Source organism: Cyprinus carpio, chromosome B13, assembly GCF_018340385.1.
Source record: "Cyprinus carpio isolate SPL01 chromosome B13, ASM1834038v1, whole genome shotgun sequence".
NCBI classification, from domain to species: Eukaryota; Metazoa; Chordata; class Actinopteri; order Cypriniformes; family Cyprinidae; genus Cyprinus; species Cyprinus carpio.
Window position 1 is genome coordinate 18,589,853 of NC_056609.1, and position 24,615 is coordinate 18,614,467.

Sequence of the window (24,615 nt, forward strand, 5' to 3'; positions counted from 1 at the left end):
CAGGTCCGTGGTTTTAATCCCTTCCTTCCAGTATTCACAAAGAGCTTTATGCTTTGTTACTTATGATAAGAAACAGTCTCTGCTCATCTTATCACAACATTTAAATGACAAATGCCTTTTTTGACACTCTAAAATGAGGTGTGACAGAACCCTGTGTATTATATATTTTTGTAAAAAATAACAACAGTTGTATATAATAGTTTGGGCTCTGTTTTTGATTTTACCCTCTAATGTACCAAATGAGAAGATTTCCTGTATAGTTTACAGCACTACTCAATTACTGTGAGTTGCTATATATACACACACACACACACACACATATACATATATTAATTATTAGGGTTGCAATGGGGAGGAAATTGGCAAAAAAAAAAAAAAAAAAATGTAAAGTTTCCAAAAATTCCAATAAAGTCTCCAAGATTTTGGATTTTCCTTTTTACAACCCTATTATTATTGTTGTTGTTGTTGTTGTTATTTATTTATTATAAAACACGTGGGTAAATGGAAAGTGAAGAAGACCATAAATCGAATTACTAATTGTCATTCTACCAATTAAAATTTTTTTTTTTTTAAACTCCTTCTGACAATCTGAGCAGCCAATAAGGTGCATAAATGTATGACCTCACTGACAACAGCCCTCATCCCACAGTACTAAAGTAGGTGACCTGTCGAAAAATAGGGCCTGTTCTTATCGCCAGACAACAGGCGTGTCACAGTCTGTGTGTGACTCACAAGTGCCCTGAGCTCCAAAGCAAGGATATCTAATTGCTCTACAGCTGGAGCAAACCATTTCACTCAGTGTAAATAAGCAAACACGGGTTTGCAAAAAAACACAGAGACTGTGAGTGTGTGTATGACCCTCAGACAAAAAACCTACACACAAAGCAAATACGACCTTAAACATAGGCTGGTCTGGTTTCGTTTTCCAGTGATGTTCTGCATGTCGGTGACAGAGGGCATAGTGGCATCAGGCAGCGAGAGAGCAGCACAGCAGAAAGTAAATAAAAGCCTCTGGACACACTGTGCTCAGCCATGTCTGACCGATCCCTACTATTCTGTCACATCTAATCACATCCATCGGCTAGAACCAGCAGCTCCTGCAGTGCCACACTTGCCCCATCTCTTCTACTATACTACTTGGCAGTTTCTCAATGCTACAGCCAAGTCAAGTCAAAGTTTCACTGATGGCACAAACATCTGGGAAAAGCCACAGCAATCACTTGTTATTTTATCATTTACTCAGTCTCACAAAATGAGATGATTTGGAAAAATGGAAGACCAAAAGTTAGGTTAGGAATGAAATGAAGGTAAATGATAAAATAGGCCACAATCACAAAGCAGCAGAACAGGTTCATGAGTCCTGTGTTTGAACACCTAGAAATTATATTAAATGGATGATTCACCAAAAAATTAAACTTGTATGATGTATCATTCTTCTGTGGAAAATAGGCCCTAAAAGATGTTTTTTGAGAAATATCTCCAGGTGTGTCCCAATTTGTATGCTTATGCACTATCCTACTCCGCATTATGTGAGTAATGCCTTCACACTTAAAGTTCCAAAAAGATTAATACCCAGATCATGTCCTTAATATAAAATTCATACACCAGATAGAGTACCTTGTGCATAGAGTACAGTGCGTCATTAGGAACATACAATGGAAGTCAAAGATCACCAAAACTCTTGATTACCAACATTCTTCAAAAAAAATCTTTTGTTATGTTTCACAAAAGAAACAGGTTTGGAACAACATGAGGTAAAGTGAAGGATGACAGAGTTTTAATTTTTGGGTGTAAAGAAAGTAAATTTGTTTTTTTTATTATTATTATTATTTTATGTTGACTATAACATTCTCTAAAAGCTGTCATTCATAAGCTAATGAAGCTACAAAAACCCACCCATCAACATCGGCATTATGTTAGAGAGAGAAAGACAGAGGCAGAAAGAGCAGTGAGGTGTGGCTGCACTCAAGACACCGGAGAGCTCAGAGTGGAAGAAACTGGACGAAAGCTGAGAGGGGTGCTTGAGAAGGTACTGGCCTGCAACATCAGCGCAAAGCTGAGGATTAGCTTTACATTCCCACATGGTCTCTATGGAGAAAACTGACTTTGATGGGAAGACAGAAGAGGGATTATAATAGAATTTAAAGCAAACATCTGGGGAAAAATATCTGAGTTTGTAACAGGCCACCTGTGAGCTTGCATCAGGATCTGTTGGTAAGATTATAGCTTGCAAACAGCAATGTCACGAAAAATGGATATGCACTATCCAACCGAGAGGAAATGAGAACGCAGTTTGCTCTCAATGTTCAGATCAAATACAACTGCACACAACCACAGCAAAGTGATAGTGTAGGATCTGCTTGCAACTTTGCGACTGATAACACATCTTTTCTTCTGTATTGTTGCTTACATCCGAGTGCAATGGTTTAACAAAACAAAACAAAAAATGTAGGGCGCCACTTGGTTCTATGCATCAGTTGTTGATTCACTGGAAGACTGAGTTATGACGTTCTGATTAAACATCAAGAGGACAAAACATTTTCAAACAATGAAACATGCACAGATTAACTGTTCACAATAACATCTATAACATGCATTTAGAAAATAAATTAATTCAAACATCAATTCTCATGTTATATACAAAACATAACCTTCCCTGTGAGCACCAAAACACTATACGGATACATTTATAAGCATTTTGAACAAGTGAACACCCCCAAACAAAACAGAGAGACCACCCACTTGAGCAGCTATTATGGTTACAGGCACCCAGTTATAATCTGAAGAAAAGATATTGGTATAAACTATGATAGAGTATCACTTCTAGCTGCATAGTCCCTGTGGACACATAATAAGTAAGTATTATATACACTGTTTCAGGATGAACCATTGTAAAACAGGTGGATATGTGGAACAAAGGCATCACAGTGTTTATCTGTAGCATCACTAAAAAGCAGGTAGACATATATAGGTTAATCTCTCCTGTATAACATCTTACACAATGAAACACTACGGTGACAGACAGCATCAGACCTGCTGATCAGTTCAACGGCACACTGGTTTTCCATTCATGCATTAATAATGGTTTTGGTCAAGGACACATGGCAGAATACTGATTCGCCGGATATCAAAGCACAGTGAGCTGTCAACCTAAACAGGGTCTGATCATCGTTCATTTCAATCGTGATCAAATACGCTGTCTAAATATGCTGTGACACCCATCTACGGCTTTCCTCCCGGTGACTCAGGACCCGAACAGCCCTGTGTAACGAGAGTCCTGCCGCGTACAGGTGATCAAGACATCAAACGCGCGTTTATAAGAGTAGATGAGGAGATTCTAGAGCATCTCACCTTTGGCTTCGCAGTCGGCGCAGTATTTGTTATCATCCTCTCTCAGCATTTTGGACAGAATGGCCTGATGCTGCTCGTTCAGTTTCTGAGCCTTTTCCCTCTCCGATCGCGTCGTCATCTCGGCCCGATTTCTGTCAGCGTTTCTGGATAAAATCACCTGTCTTGCCCCCGATTCGCTCTGTTCAACTGTTTCGTTGTAAACGGAAGACCATCCCCTGTGAAATGAAGCTATGGTGGGCTCACGGAGCGGCGGCTGGGTTGAGACAGATCGGCGGAATATGGCCGATTGGAGGAACTGGCCGGAAGCGGAAACGGAGACGAGGAAGGTACGGTGAGCCGATTAAAATAGAATTAAAAATTAAGTGAGAACTGGGAGGACTTATAAAGAAATTTAAGTGGCATATTATTTTTATATCGATTTAAAAGTCAGACCTATGCTTTGTGAAATGAAAATAGAAGAGGGCAATGTGACTTTTGCGTCACTGCTGACGTATGTATGCGTTGGTAGGTTGGCCAGCCGGTTTGACGCGAAATATGGAATTATGACGTTTAAATCATATCTTACATATTCTACTTTGAATGCTGTCATTGGCCAAATGTTTAAATCCTGCTGAATAGACTAGCTTAGACAAAAGCTATTTTAAAAACTGTGTGACTTTCAAAGCTAAACTTGCGAAAGTACACTGTCTAATTTTTAAAACGTGACAATACTCTTTTAAATATTTAAATAATAATGAAATTATTCAAAATTTAGTTTTAAACAAAAACTAATTTAAACCATGCAAGGTTTTAACCACGTAATTATTTTACATAAACAACAAAATCTAGGCAAAATGTATTAAATACAAAATAAATTATATAAGAAAAACGAAGAAATATTATGTCAGAATTATGATATTGTTCAGCAATGTATAACTTTTTTATTGAATGTGCCTTCAGGATAATACCTTGCAAGACATCACCCAAAATACCATCATTTGTTCAGTTTTGTTCTCTTTGTAGAGTTATTATAGTAAAACCATGGTTAATGTTCAGGGGTGTGTTTCCCAAGAGCAACTATATGGTCAAGTACCATCACTGCCAACAGAATTCAATGGAACTAACGACCATAGTTAGCTAACGACGGTTTTGAGATACACACCCCTGGCTGTCTCTCCCAGCTTTGCTGACGTGCCCTGATAATGCATTTAACCTCCCCTTAAAAACTGATATTGTAGTGCTTATCTGTAACAATTCATGTGCAAATACATAGGAAAATCTTTGCAGTAATAACTTTTTTTTTTTTTTTTCGTTTTTGTGACAAAACATTGACAAAATATATATTGCGTTGAATGTTTATTCTCTGAAGAGATCTTTCAGGCCTTGCGGACATTTGTGTTACACACTTTCAAAGAGAATAAAAACATGAGATTGCCAATAGTGGATTATTTTCAAAATGTCCATTAAAGGCTGAACAGAACCATTCAAGTAGTTCAAACTACTTTTACACAAACTATTCATTCTGCATAGTAGGCCCATCAGAAAACACTTACACATTTCTGGTCCAGAAATTATCTTTTTGTATCTGTATGCAGTAGTATTAATCACATTCAATTGTTCAAATAAATACATTTGGATATTTTTAACAGGGCAAACTAAAAATCAATACAACGCCCCTTCCTCTCCCAGTCACCATATCGTGTAGGTTCAGGACCTCTGGGACCACCTTTCTCCTTCGTTTCTGGATTCACATCATCTGGAAATCCTGTTAAAGGAGAAATTAAATATTATTCCATTTTGTGTCATATTAATTGTATAAACGTATTTATTTATTTATTCTGGTCTTTGGTTCATGTGTATATCCTTTCGATAGATAACCTCTGTCCTTTTATGTAATTCATTGCACAAATAATAACATAGAACTGTATGAGAGAAATGACGTGTGTTCTTACGTTCTAAAACATCTTTTGATTTTGACTCGGTTTCGTCCATGTCAAAGCGTCCTTGGGGCGTTTTCGCTTTCTTTAACGGTTCTTTATCTTTGGTAACACCACCAGATGCATACCCTGCTGTCCTGTGACATGCTGCAGAGGAGAGACACTTTAACAGATCTGTCGCAAATTGACATGCATTTCCTAAGACTCGAACACTATTCTGAATAATCAATATAAAGGATGTTTAGGAAATATGCATATTACTATGACATTAACACAAATCAATGCATGTTGTTCAAGCATGTCAATATTGAACAGTTAAAACCGTAGGTTTAAATCACCAGTATACGTCGACTCTAAAAATAATCCTGTCTTCACAAAACCTCTAGCCGTAGTACAGCAAACACGTAAGACAGACATTTTGCGTTGACCCCGTACTAATCTGTTGTGAACTTTTTCCCTTGTCGCAGCAAAAAAATTACACAACTGAAGAACGTTCTGTCGATTGAAAATGACGGTGCATGCGTCATCATTTAGGGACACAAAATACACTCGAGCGGGTTTCGGCGGCGCTAAAGAAGTGCAGAACCAAATATTACGTAAAATTACCACATGTATCTGCTTTGCATGCCACTTTTCAAAGCGACGAACAGATGAGAGAAACACTTTGAAAACCAGTTATAAAATACTACAGAATAATAGTATTTTAAGAGACATAAGCGGTAAAATGATAGGCTAATTTTACAGAACTCAGAAAATTACAAAAATACTGTTTTTGATGGTACCATGCAAATGCTATAAAATGACAAGCTGAAAAAACATGATAGGCTATATTAGACATGACGGCATTAACAACTATATGGATAATTTATTAGTTATTAATTAGACTATTTAAAGTAAATTTATTTGATGGAATGTGACGTGATTTTCCTTAATTGCATTGAAATACAAAAAGAAAACAAAAAATATTTATCATGCAATGAATCTGCAGTATGCCTTATGTTTAGATAGACATACATTTTATTAGGGTGCATGCGCTCGCAAAAAAAGGGGAAAAAAAGAAAAAAGAAAGAAATGAAAACTATTCACTATTCAAATGTCTTGTCTATTTATTTGCATAGGCTATTATTAATATGCCCGCCATTATAAAATATGTCAAATACAATATGAAAATATAGGCTACGTGAGTCAAAACGCACCCTTATGTAAATAATAATGATGATAATAATAGGCTAAAAATAATAATAATAATAATAAACCTATTAGTAATAATGCAATAGTTGGGAAATGCGCTGCACTTTATTTCCAAAATGTTTTACACTTTTATAGAGTTAGCGTAGCCTTATTATTTTCAGGGCCACAAATGATAAAGTATCTTCTGAAAATTGTAGAATATTCCTCATATTAATAGCATATAGCCTACTGTGGGAAATACTGCCAAACTAGGTTTGGCCTAGGCTAATTGTAGTTAGGACCTATGCAACTATCACGAAGTCACATTCTTTAAAAAAAATATGTTTTTGTAATTATGTAAATTAGTGTTTTTAAGACACTAAGCTATTAAGATATGTTTAAATGTATTATTAAAGCCTACATAAAATCAACCTTTTCGTCTGTCGTGTCATTTGGAGTTCATCACGTATAAGGAGATGGCCCGGTTCAGCACGTTCGTGACCTAAATGACTTCCATCTCTTAACATTCTGGAACGTTTTAAACGACACTTATGTAACACATTATACGATTTCGGAAGAGATGATGAAACTTAAACCACCTTCCGATGCATTTTTGGATAGCCTACGCTTCTGGTTATTTTCAGGAACACCATCACATCTGCACATAGTTATCATAAACACACTTTTGCACTCTCCAATAGAAAAGAAAAAAACATCCATTTATCATGCAACCAAAACTGTCATTCACTTGAGTACAGATTCATCACAGATAGGCTATCTGGGATCTATCCACAATGACAAAACCTGTGTTGCTATTGCCTATTAAGCTTATTATTCAACAAAAAGCGCTGAACAATTCGAACAGTTAGAATGACCCAGTCTTAGACATGACCACAGATATTTAACCATTCACATCAAGCTATAATAAAATATAATTTATATAGGTCACGCCGACATCACCGAAGAAACTGAAGGACAAATAAAAATCTTGTAATCACATATATTTCAAGAAATTTCAAAGAATAATAAACACATCAGTGCTACCAAGCTGATCTGCCTTTTGATAAAATGTTGGTTGTGTGAAATGAAAATTCAGACAAAAAATTTATAGACTTGAGTAGGCTACAGGTGTTACTGAGCACTGATATTTCGTCTTTGTCTCTTTAATTTTTTAAGAATGGTTGGAACATTTAGCCTAATTGTAATACAGAAAAGTTAAACTTTACAAGTAGGCTAATGTCAAAAGAAGTACATATTTGCTAACGAATAATCTTTTTGTAACGTCAACAACACATTTCTGCAACAAGTGCTGTAGCAATTTACATCACGCCTCTGAAAAGAATGAATAATTAAAATCGTTCATGAAGGCCCATTTTCCTGTAGAATATATTTTAATTCACAGGGCTATTTTTGCTGCACGTGTTCATTTACAAACGTGCAAATCCTCCAAGTGAACCTACGATTGTAAAAAAAAAAAAAAAAAAAACATAGGCCTGTCGAAAAATCATCTGGTAACACTTTATAATAAAAAAAACTTTTTCATAATCATAACAATATGTAATGCTCATCGGCTTATTAGTTGAATGCAGTTAAAACAGTAAATTTGTTAAAATGAAGCTTTGGCTACTTAACGAGGTTACGAACGTTCGTTTTTTCTTACAGGCGTTTAGCAAAAGTGCACATAACACAAGAACATGCTTTACGCCCTATATCCGGTGCCTCTTCATCTATTATAGCCTTTTATCCATAATCCCCTATTTAAAACAGCCTACCTTTTTAGTTTAAAAATAGATATTTAAATTTAAAGAAATTTAAAATTAGAAATTTAAATTCCAAGAACCGATATAAGTAGATTAATGATTGTGTCAGTGTTTTATGTTCACACAACACTTCTAGTGTACTCAGTGAGGGAATCGCGGCTGTAATCTGTCAGATGTATGTGAGTTTAATCATCGTCATCAAGCATAAGATTTCATTTTCACTTGTTTGCGGGTCAAAGAGGTGCAAGCTTCACAGGGTGTGCTTGGAGACAGTGGGGTCTACATGTGTCTAATCCTGACAATGACAAGGATATTAATTATAACGAGGCGCACAGTATTTCCACGCACAACAGAGAGGTGGGCGTTTTGTTTTGCGACAAAACTGGTGGTCTGCTTGGTGACAGTAATCCGGTGTGTCCTTACGATTTATTTAGCATAATTCTGGGCACTATTTGATATGTGACGATTCTTTTAATAGCCTAGTAGGTATACTTAAATTAATAGTCTATTGGGAAAACAGCCCATAATTCTACGAATAATCGTACGTTCGTTTTGTTTGTTAATATTTTATTTGTAGCCTAATATTTTGTGATTTAGCCTATTAATGAAAATTATTATAAAGTGTTACCACAAACGTTATGCTATTGGAAGTGTACAAAATAAACTTAATGTTTGAGATACAAACGAAACACGACAGTCTTTTATGTTTACATTTTGTTGAAATCGAAATGATAAAATCAATAAAACAATATTCTGCACGACTGTAACAGAGAGCAGCAAGTATTCTAGCTGTTTTATACAAGCTGCATATTAGGTACAAATTTACGTTAAAAACAAGAAAGTAATGTGATGCTGAGATATTCCTCTGTACATCGGCCCTCCATAAAAGTCTCTTAATCGGTGTTGGGAACGCTACTGATTTTTGCCGTGTTCTCAGTCCAGGGCTGGAGGTTCTGAAGTGCGAATAGAGAGCTGTTGTGTAGGCAGATCGGGTCCGGAGTAACAGGTTGGTTTATAGTCTTTTGAAAAGCTTCTTGCTGAAGTTGCATAAGGATTCGGTTCGCTTGCTGTCGCTCGGCTTCTCTCTCCTCTGCTGTCTGCCGCCTGCATGGATTTGGATCACAGGAGTCATTAGTCGGTGATTTCAGTCATGATTTCTAACAGCCGTGTTAGTTAGTGCACATGTGTTTATGGTAAGTGGTTACAAACAACTTATTTTAGCTAAATTTAAATATATATAATATACTGACTAACTTAATATATATATATATATATATATTATATATATTTTTAATATATATATATATATTAAAAAAATTAAAATAATATATAACAGTATATATATATATATATATATATATATTTATGGTTGCATATACATATATATATTAATCAAATTAAATTAACTATATATATATATATATATATATATATATATGCATTTACAACTATTTTGTATCTAAAATAAAATGTGTTTGCAACCACTTACCATAATTGACTAAGTTTTTGAGGTAAAGCGCAGTGGATTGCAATCAATTTATTTTAGCTACATTTAAATAAGCAAATTTAGATTGAAATAACTTAGAATAGCTACATAGCACGTACATCACATACATCTAAATATATATTCATATATAGAGACAATATATCAAAGCCTATTATATATATATATTAATATATATATATATTATATACCGACTATTCTTAGTCTGTGTAGGCAGCTACTATTGTAATAACTTAATATATCAAAAGGAAAAATCAATTATGGTAATTTGTAGAACTTTATATAGCATTTTAAACTTTTTCTCCTTTGCTTTGCAAACACAACCTTATTTTAGCTACATAATAATCACACCCTTATGCCTTTACCGTCCAAATTCCTGTCCCCAACTGAATCGGTTCTCTGATGACTCCTCCTAAAAGTTGTGTACCAAAAGGGTGGAGTGTTTAGGAAAAAGGTTCAGGATGTTGAGGTGCCAATTCTCAGGTTGTATTGTTCTGCCCAACTTTTTATTCATTTTTTTCTATTGCTTTTTAATACAAGCTATTGATATAGTTCTCTGTACTGCCTACGGGCTCAGAGATGTGTATTGGAGTTGTTATGTCAAATGTATGAACTCAGCAACCTATGTGCTACCAAAAGGGTGGAAGTGTTTAGAAAAAGATTCAGGAGATGGCGTGCAATTCTCAGGTTGTATTGGTACTTCATTTGTCCTTATTTTTTATTTCATTTTTTATATTGCTTTTTAATACAAGCTATTGATATAGGGCTCTGTTAATGTGCATAAGGGCCTCAGAGATGTGTATTGGAGGGTGTTAGGTCAAAAATGTATGAAAATCAGCAACATAATCAAACTCTTTAATAAAAATGTGTTATTGTGGCCTGTTTTCTTAGAATGCACCATAGAGACCAAGCGGAGCGTGCATTCTCAAGGGAGGTATGCATCTACTGAAATGAAAGATCCACAGGATTGGTGAGGGGAGTATTTTGGGAGATAGAGGTTTTCTGTCATTACACAAACGGTTATCCACAAGTAAATAACCAATTTGCGCGTGCAAAAGAACGTGAAATGAATCCCGCCTAAAGTGGTTTGTTCATTTTTAAAAGGAGAGGCCACTTTCTTTTTATATATATATTCTATATAATCTTTATATTTTGATATATTTTAATATAAAAAAAAAAAACCTGCAGACAGCGAAACAGTTAATGTCAATTTTTTTGAGTTTTAAAATATTGAGTAAATTGTAAAGCCAAGAGGTGAATTTAAATGACTGATGTTAACTTCCTTTAAACCTTTGTAACTCACCACAGCCACTTGTTTAAGGTTTACGTTGATTCATCAATTTACAAATTGTCCAACGCAGCATAATTAAACAGGAAATAGTTTGTCGAGAATGCAAGAGGACAATAACAAACCGACTTTTTTTTTTTTTTTTTTTTTTTGTTTTGTATAATAGAGCTAAAGGTCAGTTTATTTTGATTATTCCCCAGTGATGTCATCATCCAGGTCAGCTCCCTTCCAATTAGTTGTCTGTGCAATAAGTCAAGAATACCCAACTAAGCAAAGCCAAAGCTTTGGCAGTATCAAGGTTACACAAAACTCCATGTGGTGACAGAAATGAAAAAAAACCTTGGGAGAACAACTTTACTTAGTCAGGGGGCAGTTCTCTGGCCAGATGAAACCAGCAGTTTAATTCTCTAGGCTATAACACAAGTCAGATTGTAGTCTTGAGGACTTGTCTGGTTCCCATGGTCTTGGTCGCCGACTGACTGACTCGTTGACCGTGGTCCTTTCGGAAGGGGATCTGTCTCGTGGGGCCGCATCTAGTTGACATGATTGCCAACTGACATTCAGGTCTGTAAGGTCATTCTGGATGGACCAGCCATATTTAAATTTTCATTTTTAAGTACAGGATAATTTATATTTTAACATGTACACAATATTGACTACATTTAATTTGTATATAACAAACATTTTAGAATTAAAAATGTAATATTTAACAGTAATTCAGGTATAAGACCTTAGAGCCATCCTGCTGTTAGGCTCAGATGAAAGATGCTTTTCTAAACCTGCCAGTATCCAGTTCCGAGAACATAATGTAAAGGGATATTTCACCTAAAAATGTAGCCTCTGTCATTCTCCCCTCATGGCGTTCCAAACCCGTAAGACCTTCTTTCATCAACAAACACAAATGAGATACTTTTTGTTGAAATCCAAGAGCTTTCTTTCCCCTCTGTTAGACAGCACCACAATTAAAAGTTCCCTGGCCCAGAACACAGCAGGACATTTGGTAAATTGGTAATGGTGACATCATTGTTCAAATGTATTTTGCAAAGCTACAAGAACACGTCCCAATGGACTCCGATTGTCCTTGCTATGTTTCTGGGATATTCACCTAAAAATGTAAATTCTTCATTACTCACCCTCAGTCGTTCCAAACCGTTAAGACCTTCTTTCTCAACAGAAAACACAATGTATTTTTGATTGAAATCCAAGAGCTTCTTACCTTGAGACAGCAACACAATAAAAGTTCCAGGGCCCAGAAACCAGCAAGGGAATGGTAAAAGTGGTAAGGGTGACATCAGTGGTTCAAATGTTATTTTGCAAAGATACCGACACGTCAAAAGGACTATTATTAGTCCTTGCTATGTTCTGGGCCTGGGAATTTTTAATGCAGGGTCAGAAAGCTCTTGGATTTCAATCAGCAATATCTTAATTGTGTTCCCATGATGAAATGAAAGGTCTTAAGGGTTTGGATGCATGCGGGTGAGTAATTAATGACCTAATTTTCATTTTTGTGAGAAACTATACCTTTAAACATCACATACCTTTTAAACATTAAGTTTGGTGTCTGGAATATAGTCCATTTAATGTTATGCAAGGGGTGCTCGTTTTTAGGTGTAATGGGCAGATGCATCCATGTCTGTTGGTTTTGAAAAATAAAGTGACTTGCAGCATAGTAATGAATTTTATAGATGAAATTAAACCATACAAAAACCTGTATTTTTGGGGGCAAAGAGCTGCACCAATTTGGCGAGTGCCAAAGGACTGGCGCTGTTCTTAGAAAATGGAAAAAAAAGCTTGTCTCAGTAACTCAAAACCGCTGGGTTGTTGCAGAGAATGGGGGAGGGGATGTGCTGTCTACGATTGTTTTAATTGTGTCCAGCTTTTTGTTTTGTAAAGATAAGTAATATTGATTTGAAATAAGAAGTATGTATGGCTCTTGAAAACTGATTCATAACATGTTCTCATTCTCAAATATTATTGATTGAAATTGAGAAATATGGGGATTTTAAAAATCTAATTTGTTAATATTGTTTAATTTGTCATTAAGTTCTTTTCTTGACAAAAAAAGTCGAAATTAATTGTTGAATTTTTAATTGGAATTACAATTCAAAAAGGGGGGGGGGGGGGGGGGGTGGGGGACACTGAGTGATAGTTAGTGAGTTTCCAGGTAGAATCGTTATTATTTATTGTGATATTTACAAAGCCACTGTAATGATTTTCTTTAATAAAGTGTTAACTCATCAATCTCACAAAGGTGTTGAGGTTGGGGTTGTGATCTGGTGACTGAAGGCCATAGCATTGTTTTCAAATGGCATCGTTTCAAGTGGTTGTAATGAATGGGCTATGGGAAGTCGAGGTGAGTCACTAAAAATAACAGTTGTTTCTCTCCAAAAATGGGGTATTATTCAGTGTCACATTATAGTACATTTTATTGCAATACTGTACCGTTATTTATTAAATTATATTTATTGTAGAACCTAGTTTCCATTGAAGTCCACACAAGTCTAAAACAAGCTGACGTCCCCGTTTCTTAATGGCTGTATTGAAAAAAAGATGTTACAGTACAGACTGACCATTAGAATATGAGTCCACATGCTGTATATTAATGGCATATGTCTTCTGCCAATGTTCATTTTTTTTATATATCTATATGCCTACATTTAAAAAGAAAAATTTTATTTTTCCCAAATGGATGGTGGACCCTGCGAGCACTGAACAGACATCAAGAAACCGTTTTGTGGGATCGTGTTGTAAAGCATTTTGCTGATGCAACGAGACCCTGAGATATCAGCATTAGGCGCTCTGGGTTATATGTAGTATTGGCTACAGCCATCTACTTGACTAATATACTTTTTAAATCTGACTTATCCACAGGAGTTCCATTACACCTTTTAACGGTGCTCCAAAAAATGATTTCTGGAGCTGGAAACTCACATTCCCTGTCTGCCAAAGCACAGGCAACGGCAAGAAAAATCTTTCACAGCACTGAAGCAGACATCAAGAAGACCGTTTGGGATTGTTTTGTTTTGTAAAGCAGAATTGCTGGATGCAAACAGAAGAACTGAGATATCAGCATGTGCTGGAAGGTGTGGAGGTGCTCTCGTTTAGGTATGTAGTATTGGCTACAGCCTGCTATTGGACATATACTTGTTAAATCTTACTTATCCACAGGATTCCATTAACTTTAAGGTGCTCAAAAAAAATGATTCTGTCTGGAGCTGGACTCACATAAAACTGTCTGCCCAAAGCATCAGGGCACTGAAAAGAAAATCTTCATTAGAAGGTGTGGGAGTGCTGTGTTGAGGATCCCTTTGTGGAAACGCTGTGTTTATTTTCTTGTAGCTTGTGGTCATGTTGTATCGCATTTTGCACTGTGAGCAGAGGTGATAAGTTCTCCAATCTCTCATTTAATTGGCTCATCATAATCTCATGTTTTTAAAAAATAAAATAAAATAAAATGCTGTTATATTTCTCTTGTATGCTCATGTTTTCAATTGCATTGTCATTTTTGAACTTAGTGAGGGCATGTTTAATTGCCACATATTTGCCAGTGTAAGCAAGAAGACAGGCAAGGTTAAATGTTTCTCATATTTTTACATACAGATTTTTTTACAAAACGTATCGACTTTAACATATTGACTTTTTTCTTCAAGTAGACTATAGAGGTTTATAGATTAAAAAGGTGTTAATTTATAGAACACAAGTATTTCACTTGTCATTTGCAAGTACACTGTAGAGAGTCAAGTTAGGATGAGTGTAATGATTTAAAATTTTTCTATTAGGCAGGACACAAATGTATGTCGTTGACATTGCATTGTTAGATATAGTAGATATGACCAAATTGAAGTAGTTTAACATGGCATTAACTTTATATAGTAGGCATGACAAAAATTCAGAGTAGTTTAACCTGACATAATCTTCTCTATTAGGCCCAATAAAAAAAAAAATGGGGGCCCCCCCCAAAAAACTTTATCTAGTAGGAGTGACCAAATCTTTTTTTTGTATCTGGACTAAAGGAATTTAAGTTTATATACAACCAAGATACAAAAATAGTTTCAAACTAATCAAAAAACATATTAAACACAATGTAATAATAAATCTCATCAAAAAATAAAAAACCTTATCAAAAAAAAAAAACAATACAAAAAAATACCAAACAACACAAAAACAAACCAAAAATCGTTAATCCCGTGTGGTTGACTAATCTGACAAAAAAATAAAAAACCGCGTGTTCCTAAGACTTTAGGGAAAACATTTGTTTTTGCAGTAAAAACAGAAGGTTGGCATAATTTATGGTCGATTTCTATACTACTTGTCTGCTAAAATGACTTTAAGTCTGCTCCAATTCCGTTCCACTCCAATCACAATCCATAACAAAAAAAATACATAACAAATTCCCCAATTCCCATGCCTACAAGAATATAAAAAAAAATAATAATCCATGTAATTAACCTAGTGCGTAGCATTTGGTGCAGTCGCAACACCAATCTAACCTTGTCGAGTTTCTATTACACTGGCAGAGTAAAAGTCCATAATTAAATATAATAAAATAGTGAAAGCTGGAATAAAATAGTAAAAGTCCATAATTAAAAATATAACCTGTTTACACTGCCAAGAGGCAGGCCACAGTCAACCAATATTGGTCATTCCAGACTAAACAGAGTCAGTTAAACATATATTGATGTATTGATTGAATTAGCTATATTATATACTGAGCGAACTGCATGAACATGCCTTCCAAAGCAAGATATGGAATGCATTATGGAACTGACCTAACTGACCTCATGGAGGTCTTTAAAACAAAATAGCTACTCAACTGGGTTTAGTGGTGAGACGAAAAAGAATGCATTACGTGTGAGTGTAAAAGCATGATTAGATCACAAAAGCTCACCTCCATTTCGTTCTTCTGTTCTGGAACCATGTTTTGACCTGCGCATCAGTCATTTTAAGTGCTTTCGCTAAGGCTGCCCTCTCAGCTGACGCCAGATACTTCTGACGGTGGAAGCGTTTCTCCAGCTCGCAGATCTGGAGGCGCGTGAACGACGTCCGGGGCTTCTTCTTCTTCGGAGGCGTTCGGTTCTGGTACGGGTGACCTATACGGCGTGTTACAGTGAACGGTGAGAGGGCCACTAGATTGAGAGACAGGGTGAAAGCAAGCGGAAGAAATCAGCAAAACGACAGAGCCAAGCAGTGAGAAGCACATGAGACTTCCAGAGATGAAAGATGACTTTTGTACTTTGAAAAAACATGCAACACTCACGAAATATATCGAGTAAGTTCAGCCAAGCAAGCAAATAGACACGAATATAGCTATATAGGCTAATTGAGGATTTATTTATTTTTTAAGCTTTTTCTTAACACGACGACTGTGTGAAATGTAATAAATAAATAAATAGCCCAAACACACAGTGTAAAAAAAATTGTCAGTTATAAGAAATGTGCCTCATATGGTAACATCTAAATTAAGTGATTTCATTCGAGTCGAAATTATTATTTATTTGGACTGAATCAACCTGATTACATCAGGTTACATCCGTGAAGTCAATTTTAAGGGTCAAATAGCTCATTAAGGTAACAACAGCACATTTTTACTTTTTACCGTTTGTAATTCCTTTAAACAATAATGCTAAAACAGTAATGAGCATGTGGAACATTTACAGACGTGATAAATCAACATTGAAGCTCTCACGTGAGGAAAAAAGACTGTCATTAAATATAAAAGACAATCATAAACTCCGTTATTATTTACACCCCACAGAAAAACATTTGTATGGATATTAGCTATTTTTCTTTGGCCTATATTTGTAGTGATTGTTATTGTGTATAGAAACGTTCGTTATAAACTTTAATTTTAAGATGTTTTAATAACGTTGGCAGAAACAAACAAACAAAAAAACTATGGCTTTAACAGTGGGATGCACTTGTGAATTATTTTAGTAAATGGATTTTAAAAATTAATACAAAAGTGTAATTGCTGCCTAAAAATTGTAAGTTGAATCAAAGTTGTGACAAAGTTGCAACCTACAATAAGTTTTTCGACCACTTTGATCACTGAATTACTGATGAGATTTTTACAGTGCAATTTCTAATAAGAACGCAGATTCAAATAAAGCATATACCACTGCAAAGTTCAGAGAGATTTCTCTTACCTGTAAATCTGTCTTTGGTATATCTCCTGTTGCTCTCCATCCATGGAAACGATAATCCCGTGAGATTGTTAATGGTGCCCATGCTTCCCATACTTGGCACCGTGGCAGTGCTGGTGGGAATGGACGAGTGAACGCTGCCCAGCGGCCGGTGCGCTGGAACCCGGATCACTCCCGAAGAATTAAGGCAATTCCCATTAACATTCGTGCCCAAGTTCATGTTGTACGAGCCGTTGAAGGAGCCAACGCTGCACGAGTTTCCATTGTATCCAGCCGAGTTATTAACATTGTAGTTGCCAGTCATGGTATTATAGGCTGTGCTGACTATGCAGCCTAAACCGTAGTCCAGATCCTGCATTCTGGGGTTGGAGATCATGCAGCTCCCCTGGTCTGCATTGTTAAGAATCTGATCGATCCCAAAACTGATGGTGTCTGCGTGCGTCTGGTGGAGATGCGCTCCCATATGATCCATGATGTGGAGAGACGCGCGCGCTCCTGCGAGCCTACAGGATCCTCCACGTCACCCCAGTTATCATACAGCAACTAAAACGCAGTTTAGTCCAGACTTGTCGTTATCTAATAGCATTGAATGCATGTGTGAGAAGGACTGAACTACAGACGATTGTCTTTTTTCACTGCCTCGCTTTACCCTTATAGCTATAGCCTGCCGGATGGAGCCACGGGAACATCAATCAAAATGCCAAAGAGGCTGGGTAAAATTAAGCCTCCAGTTCTGGGGTGAGAGACCCAATTGGCTAAAGAAACCACGACGAGTCTGTTCAGTGAAACACACTGGAATTCTCTTCTCAGCAGGGCAACTCAAAGAGATGATTTATTAAACCAAACACCAACGATTTTTCAAAACAACACAAAAATGACCATTTCAATTACATCATTAACTTGGCTCTGTTGCTGAGATATTTTCTCGTTGGGTATTTTTGATTTCGAGGTCAAGTCTTTTTCACTCTTGGTAACAGTTCAATATTTCGCGACCATGAACTCAAATTAATTACAGTGGTTTGTCAATATTTTATGGTGATAAAGATCAATCACACACTATATTTTTAAAAAGCTGTCAACGATATTACATTTCATTATGAAATTACATAAAACCAATTATTTTTATCGGAATAATTGTATTCTTCATCAAAAAGAGATGATTACTGATCACAACATGGGAAAATATGAAAGAAATTCTACATGAAATGTCTGTTTAAATGTTAAAATTAAAAAATTATTTAAATATTTAAATATGGTGAGTCACGACAGAATTAATTTATAATTCAGATTCATTTGGTAAGATACTTCGATCCTTTGCAGTGTGTTAACTTTTGTATTAATTATTCATTTTATTTTGTTTGCATTAATCTAAATAACACGATAACAAAATAAATGTGCAGTTTTAGACGAAAAGCAAACACTTCCATGTTATCGATTTCCTTCTCGAAGAAAGTGGGTGGTGATTATTTAACGTAAGATGCAATAAAGTATTAATATTTTATGGGGCCCAGATTAATGCTGACCAAATGACCAACATTAAAGTTTAACGAAGTGCAGTGGTGTATATTTTCGCTAAAATTGACATTTTTGTTACAGTAATGTAGACTTAATAATAGCTTTTAAGATGTGCATGCGCTGAAGCTTACAAAATATATTATTATTAATGTACACTGCTACTGGTGGGTCTAAATGATTGTTTCCCTTACAATTTAAACGAAAAAAGATTAAGCCAGTAGAATGACAAGAATTGGATTCAACTGGAACGATCAATTTACGTTTGATTATAGTAATAGCAACCCACAAAAGTCCACTTCAGATTCGACATTCATTGCGTGCGTCATTCAAATGCGTCATCAATAGCGCTATAGATCATACTGATACTTTATTCCTCTAATGCAAATTAATGTGACGGAATTGAAATGTATTGATTTACATAGACTTTACAAACAAAATCTGTCACATGTGCCTTCTATTTTTAAAATTATGTAAACTTTAATGAAATGTGTGCCTTTTAATTTCAATTAAATGTCATTTATGTGCAGAATTATCTGGTACCAAAATAGTTTGTGCAGAAAAGAAAACACTATTTCTTTTTTGATTATGCATTGATGATACCTATGTATGGGAAGTTATAATCTCAGTTTTATCATTTTGTCAGTTCCCCAAAACTGTTAAGTAAAAAAAAAAAAAAAAAAAGAAAAGAACGCGTCGAGCAATGCTATGGTTACCATCGTAAGCCAACACGGCGACGCGACTTAACTTGTAACTTTAACTAGTTACCGTCATCCTTTATAGTTACTGAAATGTGTTACATTTTTAAGTAATGATGACTTAAATGTGGATTATATATATACATATATTAGTGTACCTGTGTAGTACTTGACATGTGATCCATCGGCGCTCACTGGCGCCACTTCCATCAGCCGCATCTCTGAGCGCAGTCAAGAGCGCACAGCCATGCTGCCGACAGCTTCAAGTGCATCTACACTGAGGAGGCACTGTCATCAAACATGACAAGAATTTAGCCCCGCTTCATTTGCACGTAACTAATTTTAATATATTCACAACTATATCATCATTTTAAAAAGGAATACAGAAATTAGTAGCATCAGATTTTTGATTTAACTCATTGTCCATCTGAAAAAATACATTACAGAGACAGAAATTTAAGCTTCCTGCATGTTTTAGAGTTCATTTTTGAGATATGTGTGTATGATTCTCATTGATTTCAAAATGATTATGATCTTGAATCTTTGTACTGTATGTTAAAATTTAACATTTGTAGTCCTATACTGTCAAAGAATTACAGTTCTCAGTTTTGTAATAAGGGAAATGGGCTTTTACTTTCGGAGGACAGAATGTTATGTTCTTTAACCTCTGAAATAGATGGATGAACTTCTTAATGCATTATGTCAAAGGGGAAGGGACCGGGCATTTTTTGGCCTGTATTGTTAAAAAGGAAATAAGAGAACAAGCACACATTTTAATACCAAAGGAAAAACTGTACAATACACCATACAACTTTTAAGAACATCTAAAATTAAAAAGCATCAAAAAGTTTTCATTCTCCAAATATGGTTTCTATTTACCTCTCATATTAATATAATTTAAAATAATGCCTTGAAGCTAAGATGGCTTCTCTATGGAGTGTGCAAGCTAAATGGCCTCTTTTAATTTTTTAAGGTTCAGCACTAAGGTGAGACAAAAAATGTTTGCTGGAAGAATTAGTTTGGTGTTCAGAATTGGAATGATGACCAAGCACCAGTTAACAAATGTCCAGATCAGTTGCTGAGGTGCTGAGGGACAGGACATCCATTAACTTGTTGTGTCTCCCATGCTAATGACTTTACTGGATAATGTGTCTGTCAAAACATAGTATGAACAATTATTTGATAAATTGCCCATCGTTATACTATTTCTTACAGTCGAGAAAGAAACAAAACTCTTTTGCAATGAGAAATTAACTTGACTAATGTCAACCTGGTCAAATTAATCTGCAAGTGAATAAGACAAATTATTAAACTGGTTGTTTGCCACTACACAGAATTTAAGAAGTCAAAACAAGACTATGTTATGACTCTTTTCAGGCATCTTTCATTATATAAGAACAATGTTCCTTAATGAGGTTATTAAATCATTATCACAGCTAATCAATACTAATGAAGTTCCCTGCTGCACATGTATAGGATGTATATTATAAGCGCTGTTTGTAATGTAATATAATGCAATTTGTGTGTGCAATAACTTGGCAAAGCTGTATCATTAAATATTCAGGTCAATTTAGCCACTGTGTACTTTAGTGTTATAACTAATGTCTTAGTAACCATTGCATCCATTTTCATGCTCTTGGACAATTTTCACGCTCAATCTAATATAAAGACACAAATTACAAAGTAGTAAATGGCGCCCCTCATGGTGCTTATTGCCGGAGGCGGCATTGTGATGGCAACGCAGGACAGATCACTCACAGGTTGAATTGGAGTACAGATTTATTGTCTGAATCCCCACTCCCACTAACACATGGGAAGTCTCAATTCATACTCCAGGCACCATGTGGATTCACTCTGTGGTCTAATAGTGGACTTGACACCCATGACAGCGGAAGCTGCTCCTCCCCTGTAGCCACTGGATGGTGTGTCAGTCCTCTTGAGTGCGGGTGCATCCTGTCGCCTGTTTTATTTAGGGGAGGCGGGTGAAGCCGGCCTCACTTCCCTTTTCCATACTGAACGCAGGAGCCCAGCTGGGACCTGTTTACTTCACAGAGATGGATGGACTCATCCCACCAGCTACTGGTCATTACATGTGAGCTCAACACTATTGCCTCCCCTCCCAAGCTCCACGGACCAAATAGAGAAAAAAACTCTTCTCTAGAAGCCAGTCTGTTCTATTAGCTGCTAGATTGCCATAGCAAATATCCATATATCCAGTAACTAAGGATATTATGATTATAAAAACTGTTTCATAGATCATTATTGCATCAACAGAGGAAAATGTAGCCTACTTAAAGGCAAAGTTCACCAAAAAAATGGGATTTACTTGCACTCACGTTGTTCTGAATCTCTATGACTTTCTTTATTCTGAAAAATGTCTAAATATTTTTTTCATTCCTGTAATGAAAGTCAATGTTGTGTTGGACTCCACTGACTTTCTTTGTATTATCTATAATTTTTTTTGTTTTCAAAATAGTCTATATATTTTTTCCCAAAAAATATTTTCATTCATTTTTGGGTGAATTATCCCTTTAAACACAGTTTCTTTTATAAAATAAAGGACAATAAAACTAGAATAAATCATAGATAATAGGTGAAGAAAAAGCAGACAACAAGATGAAAAAGAAATGAGCATGAAAAAAGCAAGTGGGAAAAGAATAGATAATAATCCAGCAATTTTACAATAACCAGAAAGCAGTCATTAATCAAAATTACATAGTATTTGTGACCTAATTTTTCTTTTTCATTATCTTTATTATATACCAAATACTGCAGCATCTACTCTAAATGCATAAAGAGATTTTCATACATATATTCATGATCACATTGCGGAAAAAGCTTGCAATATTTTTTCATTAAATCCCTGACTACGATATCTACATATATATGTATCTAAATGTTGAACGATCAGGGAGTTATCCAAACAATGCCATTAATTTCCTTTACTATCAAGAGCGCAGCACGCGGGGCAACCAGAGACATCACAATCTGTCATCACACAGTGCCTTCAACAGGTAGGCTGTTTTTGTGTTTATCTTTTCCTTCTTGTTCTCTCTCCCCTCGTCCCAATTATGCAGCTCGCTACACCATAACAAACAGGTCCACCAGCCCAAACCTACAACCAGAAACACAGCCACAGACTAGCTGGTGCCTGCACAGACCTCGAGGGCTTCAGCTCACACCTAATGATCTGCTTTGACGGACAGAGGCTGTGGGCCAGAGCTTAGCATCTCCCCTGATACCTCACATCCCCCCGCACAAACAGCAAGGTATGTGGCATCAGCTGATTCACTTATTTAAGACCGACATTGACCCTTTCTTCAAAATTCCTGTAAGAAACATAACATGTTGATATACTTTGCAATGTATTCTGTCTATACAATGGCCTTACTGTATCTTCATAACGCACAAAAGGAGGAGAAACTATAAGGAACGTTTCTATTTTTTCACCTTTAATAGCAGACTATTAGACGTCTCAGAAAAGAAAACAGACTGAAATGCATATGAGACATTTATCTAAGCCTTACAGCGCGGCAGGACAGACATCACTCTCAGGGGTCAAAGGTCATCTCTAATTGGGTGGAGAAAAGAAAACAAGCACTCTTTCAGGGTGGTAGATCTAAGGACGGCAATCACAACAACTCAAAACAGAAGCGACTAAAACTCCATCATAGAGTACACAGTGAAGTCAATAAAGGAGACTGGGGACATCTGTAACACAACTCTCTCATTACTATAGACACACCTGCCATCTTTTGATATAAGAAACATGGTAGCACTTTATTTTACAGTGTTTTACAATGTTTATTTTACCTTTTCCGCATGTAAATGCTATGTACTTATTATAGTAATTACAATAACTGGTTAATAACTAGGTACTAACCTACCCCTAAACCTAACCTTTATCCATGTAGTTACCACTGTAAGTATACATACTGTAAAATAAAGTGCAACCAGAAAAATTCATGCGTGTCAAAAATAATTGTATCATTAGTAGATTTTAACTGTAGTTGGTGTCAATTGTAACATTAATAATGTAAATATTTATTAATATTAAAAAATTAATAAATCAAGTTAAATTCAGTTTTTAAATGTTGCTATATTTTTATATGCTGGTAAAATATTATCATATATGTTTTACTTTAACTCATGGTAAAAAGTTTCTCTAGTGAACACTCCACAGTTTGAGAGCTTATCTCATTCATGTTCACTCCAGCAGACACAGGGCAGGGGCTCAACCCTGTAGCACCAAAGCCATAAATATCAGTGAGCCAGCAACTGAGCACATTATATTGATGACAGCATCCAAGCAAAATGGGAAGCTGTAGACGGGCACTAACTGGAAAATCGTTCTTTTTACCATCCCACAATCAATGTGTGGTGCTTTCTGAAACTTTGAGCTTTTGCATTCAGCGGCTCAAACTCTCACATACCTCTGTGATTCTGTTTCCCGAATCCAAAACCAGCAGGCATTCGTCTGGGAAACACATTTTTCTCTGCATACTGTAACCTTGGAAAGGAGAAAATACTGACATGATGAATTAGGTCTCATAAATTTCAATCCATAAGAAATACAGATGCATTCATCTTGCACTTGAACTTTTTGTTTATTGGAGATAGCACTTATTTTGTCAAGAAGGAACTGGTAGTGAGTTATGCTCCCTTTAGCTGGGTAATGGTCAGCGGCAGCTTGACATCCTTCAGCCTAGTAAACAGTGTCAGGTCCTAACATTTCGCAGGCGCCATTCGTCGGGCTGCGGGGGAAACGCACTCTTCATTCACATGTCAACATGACCCACGATAGCTGCGTAACCACCGCCAGCGGCCCCCCTCGGGAGAGAAGGGGGCAGGGTAGGGGACAACAATCATGATTGCGTTGCTTTTGTTGGTTTTAATTGAGCAAACTTTTAGTACATCCTCAAAAAACAACAAAGCAGTCAATTTGGTGGCAATTAAAACGGACTCATGTTGGGAAGTCATACTTGCTTACAACAACTGCCTTTCCCACTGACAGGCCGATGATTGATTACCAGGCCCGGGTCGTCTTTTATAACGCGATAAGCCAAATTAAACCCTTGACTGCAGGGGCCCATCTGAGGTCTGGCTGAGCAAATTAAATCTCCTGCACTGATGTCTTTCTCTTCCTCTCATTCTCTCTTTTCCTCTTTCCCACCCTTCTTTCCTCCGCCTAGCTCTTTGTATGTCATACCAGCAGACACTATATCACACGAAAAACGAGTGCGAGGAAAATAAAGGAAACAAAACATGGCACA

At 36.1% G+C, this 24,615-nt stretch overlaps 3 protein-coding genes and 1 long non-coding RNA gene across 9 annotated transcripts in view; all 4 read right to left on the minus strand.

Annotated features, from left to right (window-relative positions):
* The window catches only part of LOC109112431 (stromal membrane-associated protein 1-like), a 102,759-nt gene extending 99,094 nt beyond the window's left edge, over positions 1-3,665 (minus strand). For 3 of the 5 annotated variants that reach the window (XM_042737019.1, XM_042737020.1, XM_042737018.1), the window contains exon 1: positions 3,352-3,664. In XM_042737019.1, coding sequence (XP_042592953.1) covers positions 3,352-3,469 — 118 coding nt within the window. In that variant the 5' untranslated portion in view covers positions 3,470-3,664. Of the gene's footprint in view, positions 1-3,351 lie in introns of all 5 variants that reach the window. The other 2 variants (XM_042737023.1, XM_042737021.1) reach the window with 2 other exon arrangements.
* Positions 3,666-4,669: 1,004 nt separating this feature from the next.
* On the minus strand, positions 4,670-5,786 carry sdhaf4 (succinate dehydrogenase complex assembly factor 4). Its single transcript, XM_042737024.1, has 3 exons — positions 5,606-5,786; positions 5,283-5,414; positions 4,670-5,095 (listed from the first exon to the last, which is right to left on the minus strand). The coding sequence occupies exons 1-3, from the start codon at positions 5,682-5,684 to the stop codon at positions 4,986-4,988; spliced, it is 321 nt and encodes a 106-aa protein (XP_042592958.1). The 5' UTR covers positions 5,685-5,786; the 3' UTR covers positions 4,670-4,985.
* Positions 5,787-7,135: 1,349 nt separating this feature from the next.
* On the minus strand, positions 7,136-18,080 carry LOC109106058 (T-cell leukemia homeobox protein 1-like). Of its 2 annotated transcripts, none has more exons than XM_019119369.2 (3): positions 17,136-18,080; positions 15,878-16,079; positions 7,136-9,301 (listed from the first exon to the last, which is right to left on the minus strand). In XM_019119369.2, the coding sequence occupies exons 1-3, from the start codon at positions 17,602-17,604 to the stop codon at positions 9,091-9,093; spliced, it is 882 nt and encodes a 293-aa protein (XP_018974914.1). In that variant the 5' UTR covers positions 17,605-18,080; the 3' UTR covers positions 7,136-9,090. The 2 variants fall into 2 exon arrangements, with proteins under 2 accessions (XP_018974914.1, XP_018974913.1); XM_019119368.2 differs by having other exon boundaries at positions 15,878-16,115; positions 17,136-17,975.
* A 5,411-nt stretch (positions 18,081-23,491) lies between these two features.
* Positions 23,492-24,615, minus strand: part of LOC109074815 — a 70,622-nt gene continuing 69,498 nt past the window's right edge. The window contains exon 14 of the long non-coding RNA XR_006156280.1: positions 23,492-23,852. This is a non-coding gene — a long non-coding RNA (uncharacterized LOC109074815). The remainder of the gene's footprint in view (positions 23,853-24,615) is intronic.